The sequence below is a fragment of the Leptosomus discolor genome, chromosome 17, assembly GCF_034619465.1.
Source record: "Leptosomus discolor isolate bLepDis1 chromosome 17, bLepDis1.hap2, whole genome shotgun sequence".
NCBI classification, from domain to species: domain Eukaryota; kingdom Metazoa; phylum Chordata; class Aves; order Leptosomiformes; family Leptosomidae; genus Leptosomus; species Leptosomus discolor.
Genome location: NC_141407.1, coordinates 8196035 through 8213980, shown reverse-complemented (window position 1 = coordinate 8213980; position 17946 = coordinate 8196035). Strand labels below are relative to the sequence as shown.

Below are 17946 nucleotides of genomic sequence, written 5' to 3'. Positions count from 1 at the left end.
TTGAATCAAATGCTTGGGAATTGGCCCAAGACCAGACTGGTTGCTTACACGCTGTTTTCCCGTTTTGTTCCATTCGCAGAATTTTAATAGAAGATAAAAGGTAAAGCAAAAGCGTCTGAAAAGCTATGTTAATGTCTTTGTGAAAGCAGATGCAGAACTTGCCACATAGAGAAATCTACGTCTTTTTAGGGCCTGTGTTGTATCTTAAAAAGTACCAAGTCCTACAGGGTTAACAGGCAGGAAACTGCAGCTGCAGCCGGCTCATACGGAAGTCAGATTTTTGTGTAACAGACAGCCTGAGCAGGCCGAGAGGTGGGGGCCGGGGGGGAATTGGAGAGTACAGTATCTGGTGTGATAGTGATATTTTTGGTTATGCTCTGCAGCGTTTTTATACTCAGGGAGGGCAGGCACTGAATGGCAGCAACCCTCTGTGATAATGCAGTTTCAATCGTATAACAGTTTTTGTGGAAACGAGACATGAAGTTTTTCCTATTTAAGGCTCGGCTTATCAGTTATCTAAAGAAATCACACTGTCGGTATGGGGTTGCTACGGTAGGTGTTAATATATTTACATTCTGGAAAGGGAGAATTCTCAGTGATTAATTTCAGTCCCTCCTGTGCATGTACACTTTCGGTATGTTTTGCTCTCTTTCTGTGGCCTTGCTTTCTCCGTGCAACACACTGCAGAACAGCAGCAAAGTGAATTTAGCTTTTTGTTTATAAAGAACAGCTTTTGTGACCTGGGTGCACTCTTCCTCCCTCAGGTTTAAAATATCCAAGTGCCTTCAGTCATGGCCTGTGGAGACACATTTGCTCAGGCAGCCAGGTTGCGATCACTTCCCTCTGCTTGAAAATCTGCGTGTTTCCCAGGGGGAGCGCACATTTGGGGTTTCTTTCCGAGTTTCTTCTGCTGAAACGGGCCTAGCTTAGCCTGTCTTCTCTACGCACAGGATGGCTCCTGCTTGCCAGAGCTGCACAAAGATAATCGCTCAGGAAGTGTTTCAGCCAATCCCCTGAAGCTTTACATTCAGATTTACCAGAGCAGCCAATCCGGGATTAGCTTTTATTAGGAAGACAGATCATCAAGCTGAAGTGCCAAGCCCTTTCTGCCTGAGTACTGAGAGCCTGTCCTCCATGTTTTATAAGTATTGACATAACACTGTGTTAACAATGCATCCACAGAGGTAAGCCTTACTTTTTACATTTTTTTTTCTCTAAGACCTATGAGTTGTGGGTTGAGAGTGTGATTCTCTGTGATTTGTTGTGCAAAACTCACACCACAGCACTTTATTAAGTTGGAACTGTTTAAATTTGCTTTCTTGGGTCACATGGTTAGTAGCCATTAGCCACAGCTTTATTTTGCAGACTGGCAAAACCTTGGCATACCTACTTCTTCACAGGAGGATGGTGTTCTTAGAGTTTATCAAGATCCTGGTATTCCAAAGAAGCTTTCTCTCTCTGAGCAGTTTGCCAGCACTATTGTCTGTTGTGTCACATGCCTGCTGAAGAGAAAATGGAAGCTAGGGAGCAGATGCATTTAACTGCCCTACAGGGAGTCAAGCAGGGATAATGGCAGACAGAAGAACAGGCAAGTTTACCTTTCTAAACAGTGAATGGAATAGCTAAGATAACTTCTCTCCGAGAAAATATGGGATTTTTAAAAACCTAGACATCAGCAAAAAGTGCTAATGGCAGATTGTAGATATTGGGCCTAGGTGGTGGTGTGCTGTTGCATCATGTTTTTTATGCAGTTTATCTTAAATGAAAATAATTATTGAACCTTTTTTCTTGTAGGAGTAATTAATACAACGTGTTTCTCTCTCTGAGGGACAATGTATGGTTAATATTTTGTTCATTTAAAAGGGAGTTTTTATGCTGCAGATTTTGGAAATGGGTTGCTGCTCAATAAATGCAGCAGTACATCTGTTTACAAATCTGATTCTTTATGGAAAATGTTTTTGAACTGTTAGCTTTCTTGTTTTACATAGTTCAAATAAACTAATGTACCTTTTATCTGTGCCTTTTTGTTTTGCACTGTGTCAGCCACAGTTCTGTGTTGTGGAGTCCAGAGGATATAAAATCATGTGTGGTTCATGACAGTAGTACATGTTGTTCGTTCTTGGTTTTTTCCTTTTTTTTTTTTTTTTTTTAAACTTTTGGTTTAATGCTACGTAATTATTTCAAGAAATTCCTTTTTGATCAATTTCCAAATCTGCCAGCCTGTTGTATCTTCTTAACTGGAAAAATGAGATGGGTGCTTGAACAGTTGGTAAGTAAGCAGCATGCTACTCTCTGAACATTTTTAATAGTTTTCCAAACATTTTGTTTTTACTGGGTCAGTTAGTCCAGTAGATGAAGTAATGCTAGTGGTAGTCATATAAAAAATGAGATTTGCTTAGCGTCCATTTTAAGGGACTTCTACATGTAAACTGTTCCAATCTGAATGCACTATTTTTTTTTTTTGATAATTTGCCTCTAAAGTTTGAAGCTTATACTTCCTGTTTACCTCAGGCCAGTGAAAAATATTCTGCTTGGTGTTTGTTCATAGATGATTAATTACCATGTTTGTAGGGTACAGTGCATTTTTGTTGTTCCTTAGGCTTTTGAGGTGTGATGAAAGTGCTAGTACTCAGCAGTGAAGTGACCTTATGAAGTAAAGTAAATAATCCTTAATGAGCATATGCTTCTGATACTATACAAAGTATAATCTCAGACAAACTTGCTGGGTTTATAACCAATTTAGAACATTGTGTCCCCCTTATTAAGATTTTAATTGTAGTGCTTGCATGCTTGTTTTAACAAGCTGTTTTTCAGTGATCACCAGTATTGTTACAAAAGCAAAGGAAGGATGCTTTTTTGTGCTTTTAATATAATTTTTGCACCTGTTTTAACAGTCCGCACTCATGATTTTAGGAAAGGACTTAGAGCTAAGCTAGCTTTGCAAATGACTGCACCGAGGCAGTTACTTGCTAACTTTTATAGAAGGTTGCCATGTAACATGGCAATTTACCTCTGGTTACTTGTTAGCCAATATGAGTATCTTACTTTGAAGGTCTCACTTGGCTTAATAGCCCGCCACCCCCCCACCCCCCGATTAGATTGTGGGAATGTCTAGTTCAGTTTGTTTGTAACTTGAAACACTGCTGGGTTGTATCACCAAGTTTCATGTGATAGCACTTTTGTATACAATTTTAATGCGTTTTTCAGCATATGTAAAAGTGCTAACACAGCTAAGAAGTTATTCTGGTTTCTGTTCTTCAGTTGCTAAAAACAGAAATTACATTTGGACATAATTTTCGTAGCAGTAGTTTATACACATTAACAGTTTACTTTCAGTCTTAAATAGTGCACAACATAATATTTGTTTAATATGAGGAAGCAGGAGTAAGTGATCTGCAATCAGAAAGCTTGTATTAAAATGGCTCCCACAGGTTTTGTTAAACTAGGATCTGTTTCAAATCTGCACCTCCAGACATACTGCTGACAGTGAAGCATATTTGTATAAACTGCCCTTGTGCATGTAATGAAACATAGCATCGTGAGTCTGTTAAAGTTCACTATTTTTAATCACTCAAATATAATTCCTTTATAGTTCACAAAAAATAAATGTCTGCATTGCAGCAAGATGTCTGAGGCAAGGTAGAGACAGCAGGGTTGTTTTACAGATCAGCCCAATCGCACTGCTCCATGGACTACTTGAGCCAATAGAAGCAGAGGGTAGGTTAAAGATTGACAATTGCAGTGGCAAGACTGAGAAAGGCCTTCTGGAAATTTCTACCATCTTTGTTCCATCTAAGTAAAGCAAATTCAGCCAAGCTGAAGAATTTCATATATTTTTGGTGCTTTGTCAAGGTATGATGTTATCACTCACTTTCATAGATTGCATAATGAGAAGCACTCTGTGCTGTTTTTTCTACTGTTCGGGGCAGATGGAATGTGGGGTTTGTTTAAGTGATAGACACAGGGAAAAAGCACGTATTCTTTCTACCCAAGATTTTAATAGGACTGAATCTTGTTAATATCACAATTAGACAGGACCTGTATGAAGCAACATAGCTGAGGTTTATTCAGCTTGTAGCGAATGGCCATTATTCTAATGTAACTAGCAGTTAATCGTATAATTGCACTTTAAGTTTTCTGGCTACTAAAGAGTAACTTGAATTGCCCAGGATGAATATGATTAGCCATTATTATTTAGTGCCAACATCCAGTTACTTTTGCAATTAGCTGGACAAAGAATGCAGTGGGGGTAAAACAAAGGAGTGATCTGGATTATAAATTATGATGAAAACAGTAGCTTTTTAAAAGCTACATCGCTCTCACATTCTTTGCAGGCAAACTGTTTGAGTTGGAAGTGAAATAGTGCAAGGGAAAAACCAAGTGATTTTTTTAAACTTAACATACTGGGAATGAAATAAAATGCAAAGTATAAACCATTCCAAATCTGACATTCCCTCCACACTCACATCAGGCAGGAGTATTGAAATGTAGGGGAAAACCTACATTGTTGCTAAGGAAGCATGTAATAAAAGGAGCTTCATGCTCAAAAATCATAAATAGGTAGATTACATTACAAACTTCGCCCTTTTATATCAGTGTCCACAAACTTCAATTGGCTCGTCTTCCTGAGCTGTCTTCCATTTTGTGATGTCACTTCAGCTTGTTGGTCGTGTGTCCGTCCCCCCCCCCCTTTTTTTTTTTTTCCTTTATGCTTTGTTTTCAAGTGCATTGGCCATGTGGATCCAGTAGCTGAAAAGTGATAGGTCATGGTCAGCTTTACATAGTAATGGTGCCACTCCAGCATAATTGGTTAAAGGGTGATAAATCTTAGTAAAGGCTCTCCTCTTCTCTGTCTGGAATTCAGGATGTTAATTTGAATCTCCTAAATATCTTGGAAGTTGAGCATAACCTTTGTCCATGTAGAATGTATGTAATTTTTCAAATTGTATTATTTGTGGGTCCTTAATATTTTTCCCATGAGCACGTGAATCCTGTTATAGTGAATGTGAGCCTGTTAGACTAGGTTTGATTTACTTACTTATTGTCTGCAAACCCCTTAGTAGTTGTACACTGGCTTTGAGAGGTCTGCAAACCAGAGACTGAAAGCTGTTGTAGTAGGCCATCAAGTTTGGCCCTTTAAATTATATGTAGAATGTGAATTTATTTATTAATAAACATGTCTTGAATTCATGGGTTAAAGTCTAATTTAGAAATAGCTACGTAGGAATGGAGTTTTATTTATTTGATAGAAGTTGTATGCCATTCTTATGTTAACCCTTTATTGCCAGTTGTCACAGCATCTGCTTCACACCGTGAGATTAAAACCGTGCCGTAGCAGGATGTTAATTAACATCCTTAATTTAGCCAGTATAAGCCTTTGCTTTCAAACATGACCGTTCTCAAATTATTTTTTTAGCATCTGAAATCTATAGCTATTCTTGTTGCCTTGCTTGGGCCTCAGCTTTATAGTTCATAGTCTTAAAGAAGATGGTATGACATCAAGGATCTGCCTCCTTCACCTGATTTTTCTCTTTTGTGGACCTGTTTTGAATGCACACTGAATAAGAATAAGGTTTTAGAAAGAACATAAATGTTCTTTAAATTAAATGTATATATATTTACCTTGCTTGTTATCAGAGGTAACTAGCTTAAATATTGCTGTATGTAGATATCTGAACAAGTGTTTTGTGTATGTTAATTGTTTAATACAAATTGGGCATTTTGCAGCGAACTCTGCAAAAGGAAACGTAAAATATGAGGTGTTCAAACTGGAGAGGGAATCTAAAATTGAGTGATTTCCTTAGTAACCTGTGACCACAAAACTCCCTATCTTGTGCATTTTTAGTTAAACATTTGGATGTCAGATGTCCTTTTGTCATACTTTACCATTTCTGGTATTTAGGTGCTTGCTTCGAATATAGCACTGCTGTTTAAACAAGAGATACTGTTATTGAATAAACTGCTACCATTTTAGCTACAGTACAGGAATGAGGCAGTGCAGTGCTGTCAGACGCCATTTTAAGAATCCTGCATAAATAGCATAGCTACCGATGAGTAAGAGACTGTTATAGGTGAGTGCTTATACAAAGCTGCTATTTATTCAGCAATGGCATGCAAATATTTTTTTCAAATTTTTATTGAATGCAGTTTTTTGAAATCATTATTTAGAATTGCTACTCAACAAATGTGATATAGGAGAGGCAGGAATTCTCTTAAGGATTTGATTCAGTTTTAGTGCTTATAGTCTTAAATCAGGGTTTTTTTGTTTGTTTGTTTTGTTTTCTATTAATTAAAAGGAAAAATGAATTCCATAAATATATGGTTCTTGATTTTTAAATCAATGTGTTTATTCCCTAATGTAAATCTAGATTGTGTATGTGGGCATTAGCTGTTTCGAGTGGTTTTCCATATCTATCAGTTTTTCTTGGTTAAATGTCAAGGTGCAGTAGTTCATCTGCAACTTTTAATTGCTCTTTGTAGTTAATAAAGGTTAGAGCAGCTTTTAAATATTTTTGTATATGTACATTTTTTTCAGGTAAGCACTGCTGCTACTACAGGAATGATTTTCCTAAACAGAAAAGTCAGTATTTTATTTACTGGTCTGAAATTTGAAAAACTGAATTTCATATTTAAAAAAAACCCACCCTCTCTTCAGTTTACTAGAGAACATATTTAAAAAATAGACAGCTAAGTTCTTTTTGCATTTTTACCTAAGTATCAATAAATCTTGTATGCTTGCAATCCTCATTTTTTTTTCTTTCTGTCCACAACTATCCCCAAAGGAATAACCTCCACCCATTCTCCCATCATTCAGACATGTTAAAATAATTTGTATGAAACAAATTAGTTTAACATCTTAAAAACCAATTTCTTCTCTCTCTCTCTCTCTCCTTTTTTTTTTTTAAGTTTTGTCAATACAAGTAGGGAAGTTTTAAATGATTAATTGGTGTGCTAGTCAATTGACAGTGAAACTGGCAAAGCTTAAATTTCAGTTGTGTTCTTAAAATACATTCCTCTGTGTTTGTTCATCTTAATGAGGAGATAAGAGTAGCTTTCAGAATGACATAAGGTATTTATTGTGTTCGCCTAGGTACTTAATTGAGAATATACCGGTATCATTTCTGATCTGCACCTCAGAGCATCACATTCATAGTACACATGCATGACAGTAATGCATGCTATCTGAAACAACAGCTCTCAGCCCTGCAAAAATGAATTCTCAAAATAAAACTCTCTAGAATAGTCTGCTTGATCACACAGTTATTGTTTCCATAGAACTAGGTGCTTGCTTATGATTATTTTGCTGCTGGCTTCAATTTTCTTTTTATTTTGTTGTGGATGATAGTAAGGTACACGTCATTAAGGACCTGTCTTTCTTGAATTATTTAATTTGAAATCTTTTGCTAATGAAACTTCTGCATTTGGAAGTTGTGCTTTATGAAGCATTTTCAGAATGTTGCCTGTATTGATGCAAGGTGCAAAGGTGAAAAGATCTGTTAGCTTTAGAAAAGTTACTGTAAACTTGCTGTGAATTGCTAGCATGTATTTACAAACTTGAGTCTTAAAGATTACCACTACAATCATCACTGCCACCATTCAAACAATGTCATGTTGTGCAAGTCATAATACATTACAGCAAATAAAACAATGGGAGATTCTTCTGAAGAGCTGTGAATTTTTTTTATAGCTATGTCTAATAAGCTTATTTAACTGTTCCCCCCAACATTTTGATTTTTTTTCAGAACAGTCTCAGTGATTTTCTTACATACTTAAATGTTTGTGCCCTTAAAATATTGAGTGAGGTTAATTATAGTAGAGAATATGGAGCTGCAATCTGTTCCTCTAAGGCTCAGTTTTCCTATCTGGTAGGTAATTGCTGAATTTTGTTTTAGTTGTGGGTGACACACAGTGTGCATATGTGTGTATAGGATATTATGCACCTCCATTGCTAACAAAAATGAAGAACCTTTGTGTCAAGTGGTGCTTGCATTTTGGACTGTTCATTTATACTTCAAATCTTTGGGAAAACAGTCTTCAGACATCTTTTATGCTATATATCAGAGATGTGTCACGTCAAGATACTTTGTTCATCTTTGAACTGCTTATGAAAAGTGTTTTTCTTATCTCCATAGTTCTGTTGAAAGAACACTCAAAAAGGTGATGGAGGAAACTGGCTGCATTTCCTAAATTAAGCTCATTAGATGAGGTGAGACAGATTTAGAGCTGAAGAAACCTCACATGCTGTAACTAATATGTAGGAGTCCTGACCTGTAACACTCCTGCAGTGCTTGGAGTGGGCCCACAGGTTCAGGGCACCTTCAGTCAGCCCTGTAACTTCCCCTGCTACTTTGGGCAGGGATGTGGGAACAGTTCCTGCTACTGTGCTGCTGTATTGACCTGTCAGACCCATTTCTGAGCCAGGGTTCATGCACAACTCTGTGTCTTTGAGTACTGACTTGTAGCAGCTGCTGTGTCTTGTTGTATCATGTTCCCCTGAGGAGTTCTGATTTGAACAAAATGCATCTGATAGATTTGGTTGAGTCTGGAATATTATAATCACTTTAATGTAACTTAAATGAGAGCTGCTGCTAAAAGGATATTACCGTTTTTCCCCCCTTCCCCGCATGTGGTACACTCCCATTTCCTCTTTTCTGCACATCCAGCTGCACAGTGAGCTAGATCTGATTCAGAACTGATTTAGTTAAAATGAGCATGATTTCTGGAACATGAAGTTAGGGATTGGGGAAACCATTCCTTTTGGTAGCAACCTGTGTAAAATGATCATAACACTTCCAGCTGAGTCTCGTAAAGACTTGTATGTCCTAGTCTGTGGCTGAAACTGGATCTATATTTTAAAACCAAGTAATGTGCACTGCCGAATTACTTCACTCTTGACAGAACTAATGTGTATTATTACATATTTGCCTGTGTGCATTATAATCATATATATATATGATGTTTTAAAAATACGGGTTTTGTTACAGTTTGGTGATATTGAAATAGGATTTTGTAAGGGGGGGAGGGGAAGAAAAAAACAATGCAACATTGGAAGAGAACAATGAACCCATCCTGTGAGCCCATCCCTTCCCATTGCTTAGGGAAGAGAATGGGCAGAGGCAAGTGGTGCATGAAATGTTTTGGTGTCTGCAGCACACTGCCAGCTCCTCTTTGCTGGAGGCCCTCTGGGAAAGGGTGTAACAAATGTGCAGTATAATTGATCTGCCCATGCATAGTAAATTGCTGAGCATTGTAGTACGGTCAACTATGTTGTGCATTTAATCCACCCATGCAAAATAAATCTGAGAAGTACTGTGCTGTGGTCAACTGTGCCTACACATTTACCATAATTCTGGTCACATGTGTACCTTTCCCTGCTACTGCAATTAACAGCATAGTCCATGAGCTGGGTGACTGGATGGTGGTAGAATACAATTTCTCTTCAGTGTTTAATGACTTTAAAGAGCTTAACTTGTAAATTATTGCTATATACAAATGACAAGTAGAGCAAATGATTTCTGAGGTTTATGGATCTTTTCAGCTTTGGGTCTTCCATACATTGAGCTTGGTTAATTTGTATTTAAAATTTTTGCTGACACAGCTGTCCTGTTTAGAAGTGTGAAAAGAATTGCAACCCAACCCCCCAGTAGCTGGTAGTTGATTAAAAGTAGTTTTGGCAAATGCTAGACTTAAGAAGTCCTTCTGCTGGTAGGTTTTACATTGTTTAGCAAGCTGTTTTAACTTATACCAGTAACAAAACTCCCGCTAATATAAACTGTTTGTCAGGCTGAAGAGTTTCTCTGATATAAATGTAACCAAGTCCTTAGTGTTACTTCCGAGCTCTCATTAGCTGTCTCTGGGAGATTCAACCACAGCAGCTAAAGCAAAGGTCTCTAGCTGTACTCTTGGCCTCTCCAGTAGAAATAGCTGTCCCTAGAGCTGGGACGGCTGAATGGAATCTCAGTCAACTCCGTAGAAACAGTAGTTCACGGTCTGCCATATCAGTGTAAACTGGTATCAGCAACAACTTAGTTTAACAGACTAGACAGTAAATTGTCACTACAGAGGAAAAGATTACATCCCACTTGGCTGTTGTGTTCTGGTGATATTAATGGACAACAGTGATACCTGCTGCAGGCACCATAACCTCATTTGTCTATTGTTTTGAATTTGGGCTTGCTTCAATATAATTTGTTTTCTTTTATCTTTCATCTATGATAGTCGGATCTCCAAAACTGGTGTGTAACTCAATGTTCATTCTAGTTCTTTTTTCATCTACTTTCCACCTTCCTTCCCCAAACTGACTTAACTAGCCAAATTCATTGAGTTATTTTCTTGAATAGCATCACTGTAAGAATGTGGAATATCAGCAAGTCAGATATAGTTTGTCATCTACTTAATCATTTAATCCTGCCTGGAGTAAACTAAAATGGTCTATGTAAGATTGAATAGTTGAATAATAGTAACAACTCTGTTCCGTTTACTCTTTGTTATAGTTAATAGTTGGTGGAATTGTATTGCCAATAAATTATAAATGTTCAGTTTTCTGTTATATAGTCTTGTTTCAAAATCCTAGGGATTATTTATTTAATAGTTTTTAAAATTGCATTTTACCTTCTGATTTTGCAAGTTGTTCTGTGTTAAGTCTGTTACTTCAGCTAATCTGCTCGCTGATGCTGGGGAGTGTTTAAATGTTAGCAGGCATCTGTCCACACAGTAAGAGGCCTTAGATTAGGGAGCTACAAGGACAGAATTCCTGTTTATATGTCACATGAACTTTATACATACAGTGACATAATCTTCAGTGCCTGTTACAAGACTATCATTAGCATGAAAATGTTACCTTTGTAATTCGTAATATGCAGCATAGATGTGTACCTGGATTGTTTCTCTACATGTTTTGGTCAATGTATACTCTGGCAAACAGCAGACCTTTCCTTTCATCAGAAATTTTAATGTAGTTGTATTTGACAGTGTTATGTTGAACTTCTATACGTGAAGTTAGACATGGGAATAATACAATCTATAACTATTCTAATTCACCTTTTTGAATCCTGCAGCTTGGCTGAAGAGGAAATAAAGGCAGAGCAGGAGGTGGTGGAGGGGATGGATATCTCCACTCGATCCAAAGGTGAGTAAGAAGGAACACTTCATTGATGTTCTACAACATACAAATATTTGTTAATCAGGATAATGAAACTGTGTAATCTACCATGAAGTTGCTCTTGAGGGAAGACTCAAGACTCAATTGTATTTTTTTCAATGACTATTGTATGCTATCACGTATTTTAATTTTTGCTTGGTTTTCATTGTATGTCAAACTTCCCACCCCCTGCCCTCCACCCCTTGTTATTTCTGGTTTATGAAGATTTATAAGATTAAATTGTGGAAAAAAAAGTCAGTCTCTTGTATCATCTCATTTATCATGGCTTCCTTTAAGAACTTTTAGATTTGCAGTGTAGGAGAAAATAGTAGTAGTAGTAATAATAATAAGGTAGTATTTTCTACAGTAACGGGTCCTAATTTTCCTAAGAATAAAGAACAGCAACATTTCTGTTTCCACAAAAAATGGTCACTGGAGCAGTATGTATTTCATGGACATTTACCTATCCATTCCTGACATGAGTTAAACTTGGTGGTGGAATTGCAGGTGACTAAGGATTTCTGTCCTTCTAGTTTCTGGAGTTTTCCCTATGATTTAGTTACTACAGGCAAATGATGTTATCTCTCACGACAAAGAAAGCCAAATATGTAAGCACCTATATCAGTGTAAATATTCCCACTGTCATTTGGAGGGGGGGGACAGAAATGCCCTTCAATCAGATACTTGCACGTCATTGTTTACTCCAGTTCATTGTCGTTGACTGCCAGCTGCCTGTCCATCTCCTTTTGTACTTGCAGCTGATTTTGCAGCTCAGTTTACTTGCTGCCATTTACAGAAATGGCTTTCAATAGTTGCTACCATTGTTTTTAAATTCTGGCACATACCCACTTCACATTTCTGCTACTGGGGTCGTAAGTCTAGTTAACTCTGAATGTGAGGATTTAACTGTCTTGAAAGCGTGGCACAGATCATCTGCATTCCTTTGGTTTTTAGTGTAGCTTGGGTAGATAACATTGTTATCTTTTATAACATGGTTATAAAATTGCAGTTAGGTTTTGTTTGTACTGACAGACAGTAAATTTCTTGTTTCAGTTCTCATGGTACGGTTAGATGAGGTAGTACATATGATCTGACAGCTCAGAAGAGATTCACTTGTTCCTTTTGCTCCTTCCTGTCCTTTTCTCCCTTCTCTGCTTCTGGTCTTTGCATGTCAGTCTTTGTCACTGAACTGCTTTCCATGTTTACTTATCTCTGTATTTCAGTTTTCTAAGCGAGCAGAAAGTAAACTCTTTTTTTTCTTGCTTTAGTGATTGCTGTTGAATGGGATAAGCTCCCATCTTTGTACTTCCACTGCTCACTTCCTTCATGGTGCTTGCTGGATGGCAGTCACTTGAACTCTCTAACCAACTTAAAACTGAACATTTTTCTACTGTTGTAGTGAACAGTTTGTGAAAGAGTTCGGCGAGTATGAGAACTTGATATAAGAAACAAGAGGGGTTATTAGATGCATTTAGCTCACCTTCGTTTCTCCTTAGAAAGGCTTTGGCCCACATATTAGTACTAAAGTAATTTCACATGTGTCAAGTGAGGCAAACTATTACTTATGTCACTCTGACATACACGATGTCTAAAAGTCATTTATGAGTCTGTTACCTATTTCTGTAGATGTCTGCATTTTAATTCTGTTGCTTTACTTGGCCCGGAAACAGGTACATGGTCCACACAAAAAGTTGCAGTTCCCTTATGTTAGTTCTAGGGCTGGTCTGACATCAAGCTTTACCGTTTCAATGAATTAAGCCCATAGGAAACTTTTAACTTTTTTTTTTTTAGGGTTAAAATGAAGTTTCCCAGGACAGTGAGCTGATTTAATACCTCCTGGTTATTGAAAGGGTCGGTCTTTCATCTCCCAGCCTTCCCAGCTGTGTGATTTTGCAGCTCCCCTGGCTTTGTGGGCTCTGATCAATTCAAATTTGTCAATTCAAAGGGAGTTAACCTCACAGAAAAAGACTCATGTTTTTATACTGAGTGAGTTTACTGTTGCTACAACTCCCTGGACTAACTCATAGGCAAGCTCTGATAGTGATTGAAAGGAAAGTGGTTTGGAAGACAAAGATGGGATCACTGCAGTGGTAGTTTAGACTGGCCCAAGCTGTCATTGTGTGGAAGCCACTGGTCTGTAGAGAGTAGGACTCTTAGTGTTTTAAAGACCAGTGAGAGTGACCTGAATGGTCTTTGTATATCATCATAGTAAAGATAAAGATGAACAGAGGTTGAATTAACTGGATAATAATAATAGAACTGTTATTTATTTAACTAGATACTGATTTGCTTTAATTGGTTCGTTGAGTTTGAAATGTGTGTTGAAACAACCCATGCCACCACTGTTCTAAGGGCAAAAGTAACAGCTACCCACCCCAAGCCCTTACAGATATATATAATTTTTTTTTCAGTGAAGAAGTGATGTGGGTTTTAAAGAAATCTTGAGACTTGCCTGTAAGCCATCTTTCTTTGTTCCCAACCTAATCTATGAATTAGTGGTAGGACTTTGTAATAGTTTAATATGTAGTTTTGCATAGAAAGTAAAAGGATCATAAATGTCATTTGCGAAGAGCTGGCCATATTATAGGCCTGATAAAAATGAATCTTTCTGGACTAATGTTATCTGGGTTGAGACAAGTTTCTCTGTTCAGTGCAGTGTTTCTGCAGCAGAGGAGTCACAAACCGGAACTTTAAAACTGTTGTTATATTCTGTGTAAGGCAGAAAAGTACAGCAGGGTTCTAAACTGGTGAGACAGTGGTAAAAATGTTTCCTCTTGTATAGAATCATAGAATAGAATCATAGAATGCATTGGGCTGGAAAGGACCCCCAGAGGTCATCTAGTCCAACCCCCCTGCAGTGAGCAGGAACATCTTTAGCCAGATCAGGTTGCCCAGAGCCCCATCAAGCCTGATCTTGAATTGTCTCCAGTGATGGGACCTCCACCCTCTCTCTGGGCAAACTGTTCCAGTGCTTTACCACCCTTATGGTAAAGAACTTCTTCCTAATATCCAATCTAAATCTACCTGTTTGTAGTTTAAAACCATTGTTCCTTGTCCTATTGCTATGTGTCCTTGTAAACAGTCCCTCCCCACCTTTCCTGTAGGCCCCCTCAGGTACTGGTAGGCCTCAATAAGGTCTCCCCGGAGCCTTCTCTTCTCCAGGCTGAACAACCCCAACTCTTTCAGCCTGTCCTCACAGGGGAGGTGCTCCAGCCCCCTGATAATGTTTGTGGCCTTCTCTGGACCTGCTCCAACAGGTCCATGTCCTTCTTGTATTGAGGGCTCCAGAGCTGGATGTAGCACTGCAGGTGAGGTCTCACCAGTGCAGAGTAGAGGGGGAGAATCACCTCTCTTGATCTGCTGGCCATCGTTCTCGTGATACAGCCCAGGATGCGATTGGCCTTCTGGGCTGCAAGCGTGCATTGTTGGCTCATATCCAGTTTTCCATCCAGCAGTACCCCCAAGTCCTTCTGGCAAGGCTGCTCTCTATCACATCATCCCCCAGCTTGTATTGATTACAAGGATTGCCCCAGCCCAGGTGCAGGACCTTGCACTTGGCAAGGTAACATTAATCTTGTTCAGAATTTTGCTTTGTGTGTTTTAGAAAGGATGTAGATGAGGAAGTTGACCCTATATAGAGAAACCCTTAAGGGAAACATACAGCTCTTCTTGGTTTGTTTGGGTTTTTTGACGGTCTGAGAAGCCTGTGGGGGAGTTGAATCACAGTGGTATTGTATAACTTTAGACTTGTCCTGGAGAAGCTAATACGTGCTAGTTTGTAATCTAACTCACTCAGCTGCAGTTGGTACAGCTTGTGTGAGGCCATGTCTAAAGAAAGTTGTAGGAAAATAAATTAAATTGCTATAAAACCAATTAGCCTCATGCAGATCTCTTTGTGAACTTTTGTTTTGGTGTAAGCATTTAAATTTTAATTGCTAGAAATCAATTTCAGTTCGGTTTAAGCTAAAATGAAACATGCATTGTTTAATCTGGATTGGTTTAAGGTGATGGTTTCAGCTGGTCAAACTGCTCGATGCAGCACTTTTATCTATTTCCTTCCATTCCGAAGCTTGCAGGAAACTAACTGAACCATAAAACATGAATAGTTTTCTACTAGCTTAGCGTGCTGAAATGGCTTGGTAGGCTGCCAGAATTGGTGTAAAAGAGAGGGCAGGGATATACCAGTTGGGTGCAGGAAGTATTTGTAAGCAAGCATTTAGATAGGGTTAGGTTGTAATGAATCTAGAGCTTAAAACCATAGCTGAAACTTCTTGCCTACGCTTTATAATGTGATATGTGAGTCTATAGCTGTGGTCAGAGCTATGCAGCCCTCCATGTTCATCTTCAGTTGCATTTTTCTACACTTCTCCTTAGGCTGGCCCTGGTGCTTATGCTGTTGCATAGTAAGCTGTATCAAGCAGCTGATGTAGCAGAAAATCGATCATTTTTTGCAGTATTAGTTTTTGCCTGAATCATGAACTGATTTAACCCTACTATTACACACAAGTGCTTGTCTGCAAAAACTTGTGGGGACAGACATCTGGTGAGGTGGGAAAGGGAAGAGGAGTAGTTACTGTAGCAGTTATAATTGAGATCTACTTATAAGCTGTGCATGTGCAGCTTTACTAAAGACAAGGTTTCACAATACACTACTAGCTTGATCAGAACAAGAAGGCATAAGGCATCTAAGAACTGCAAGTGGGAAACAGCAGCTTAAAGAGAGCACAAAGAGTCCAAAATCATAAAATGGAGTCAACAGAGGATTGCTGTTTAGCAAAGGAGAAAGGCCATGAATTAGATTATTATAATATTTTGTTCCCTGCATATGATACATTAACATGTCTAACAGAAACATCTTGTTATATTTCTGTTCCAGCCCTATGGCCTACCTTTAAACTTCTTTATTAAATATTTCAAGATTGGGCTTGCAAGGCTTTCTGGAGAATTTTCTGAGTGTTCCCATGTTGTGGTTCCAGAGCAGGACAACAAACTTAATTGTTTGGTGCAATTCTGTCTTCACTTGCACTTGTTCTCTTTGGACAGCAATGAACTCTCCACTGGGCTTTTTCATCCTATTAACCTGGAGGAATTTTTTTTTTCTTTAATTTTTGGGTTATTTTTCTGCTAGTTCATCTTACTTACCTGCCAACAATAGCTAGCTGTGGTGGCAGATGGACTCCCGTGGAGGGGTCATATGTTCCAGCTAGTACCATAACCATTGCCTGTTTAGTCATTAGTCAAAAGGAGCTCTTTAACTTTCTTCTTCCCATCATCAGTCATAATCCCCTATATTGCCTTTACAGCTATGCTGGCTCTTAGCCAGTCCTCTTCTGAGTCAGTTAAGTTTGGGTATGGAGTAGCTTTCTACCTGCTTGTTTCCCTGAACCAGATTACTAGGGAGTTAAACCCGTCATTGCTAGGAGCAGACTTGCCCCCGTCAGTGACAGCTAGCCATTAGCTTGTCATAAAATCATATACTGAGACACTACTGCTTCATGGTGAGAATTCTGACTTTTTACAGCTTTTGCATTGCTGCAGATTTGTGTTAAAGGCTTTGTCTTAGAGTTCCTCTCAGTGGTAAAAGGTTTGGATATTATGAATATAAATGCAAAATGACTAGTAAAGTGTAATTTCCACAATACATTATGTATTTTGTATCACTTTATAATAGTACATTGTGTACCAACTTTCTTTACAGTGATACCAAGTATTTAATCACATAGAGATGAGATTCTCACTCCAATGTGAGACCTAATTTGAGAATCCTCCAGTGAATAGTGGTGCAGCCCGAGGCTTTTATCTCTAGTGCAGAGCCCTTGTTACTCTAGTAATCAACAGGGGGTCTTCAGGAGTGCCTTGGGGCAGCAAGTCCCCCTACAGCAAGGCTCTAGCTTATAAATAGCTTAAATCTCTTGTATTGCAAGTTGGTGGGAAGTGTTTCTTTTTATCTTCCAAAGTCCTATGACGAAGAAACAAGTAGCAATGTCTTCTGTACTTGTATAAAATTGAAATTTAGTAGTTCATCAGGATTTACACCACCGTAACTAACCTCTGTTATTTGTTACATTAAGCAACTGCTTAATGAGTTAATTGCATCAGCTGAAGTTTCTGGAATGAAAACAGGGCTTTAATGGTTGATTGCAACTGCATCATATATTCTGAGGCATTTTAATCTTGAATTTTGATATAAATTCTAACAGATTTATCCATGATTTTATTAAGGGTTTTTAAGATAATTAAGCTTGTATCAGTATTATAGGAAATGGATTTGAAAAATCATAAATCTATTAGCAACCACTCAGGATAATGTACGTAACTGTGAGACTTCACAGGTCTGGAATCCACATAAGTTATTAATTGAAGCCTGTTCTGTCAGGTCTTACTGAGGTCTTACTGGTAGAGAAACTGTGCAAGTGTAACAGATGCTTAGAAAAACATATGTAGACACCATTTCCTTTTGGTTTTAGTCTGGAATTACTTTGATTGCATTTAGCTTAAACAAGTTTTTAAATTAAAATCAAAAAAAGTTTTATGGAAAGGAGGACATAAGGGAGTGTGAAGTGTCACTGTCAGTAAGTCTTTGGTACTGAGGTTTATGCTGTGTTCTTACAGTAAGGTGTGTTGATGTTACTTGTTTTCAGGAAGAATGACGTTTGGGTATCATGGGAAAAAGAAGGAAACCAACGTTTTACTTTTACACATTTTTTGAGTCAGCACCTGCTTCCGTTGAGAAAAACAAGACTTTGCGATTAGTTGTCGGGGATCGTTGCTATTGAATGCTTACAGTACAGCACTTGGCAATGTAT

At 38.2% G+C, this 17946-nt stretch overlaps 1 protein-coding gene across 1 annotated transcript in view; it reads left to right on the top strand.

The window, feature by feature from the left end:
* Positions 1 to 1132: 1132 nt before the first annotated feature.
* Positions 1133 to 17946, top strand: part of ZMYND8 (zinc finger MYND-type containing 8) — a 59333-nt gene continuing 42519 nt past the window's right edge. The window contains exons 1-2 of the mRNA XM_086474911.1: positions 1133 to 1184; positions 11058 to 11128. Coding sequence (XP_086331037.1) covers positions 1171 to 1184; positions 11058 to 11128 — 85 coding nt within the window. The 5' untranslated portion in view covers positions 1133 to 1170. The remainder of the gene's footprint in view (positions 1185 to 11057; positions 11129 to 17946) is intronic.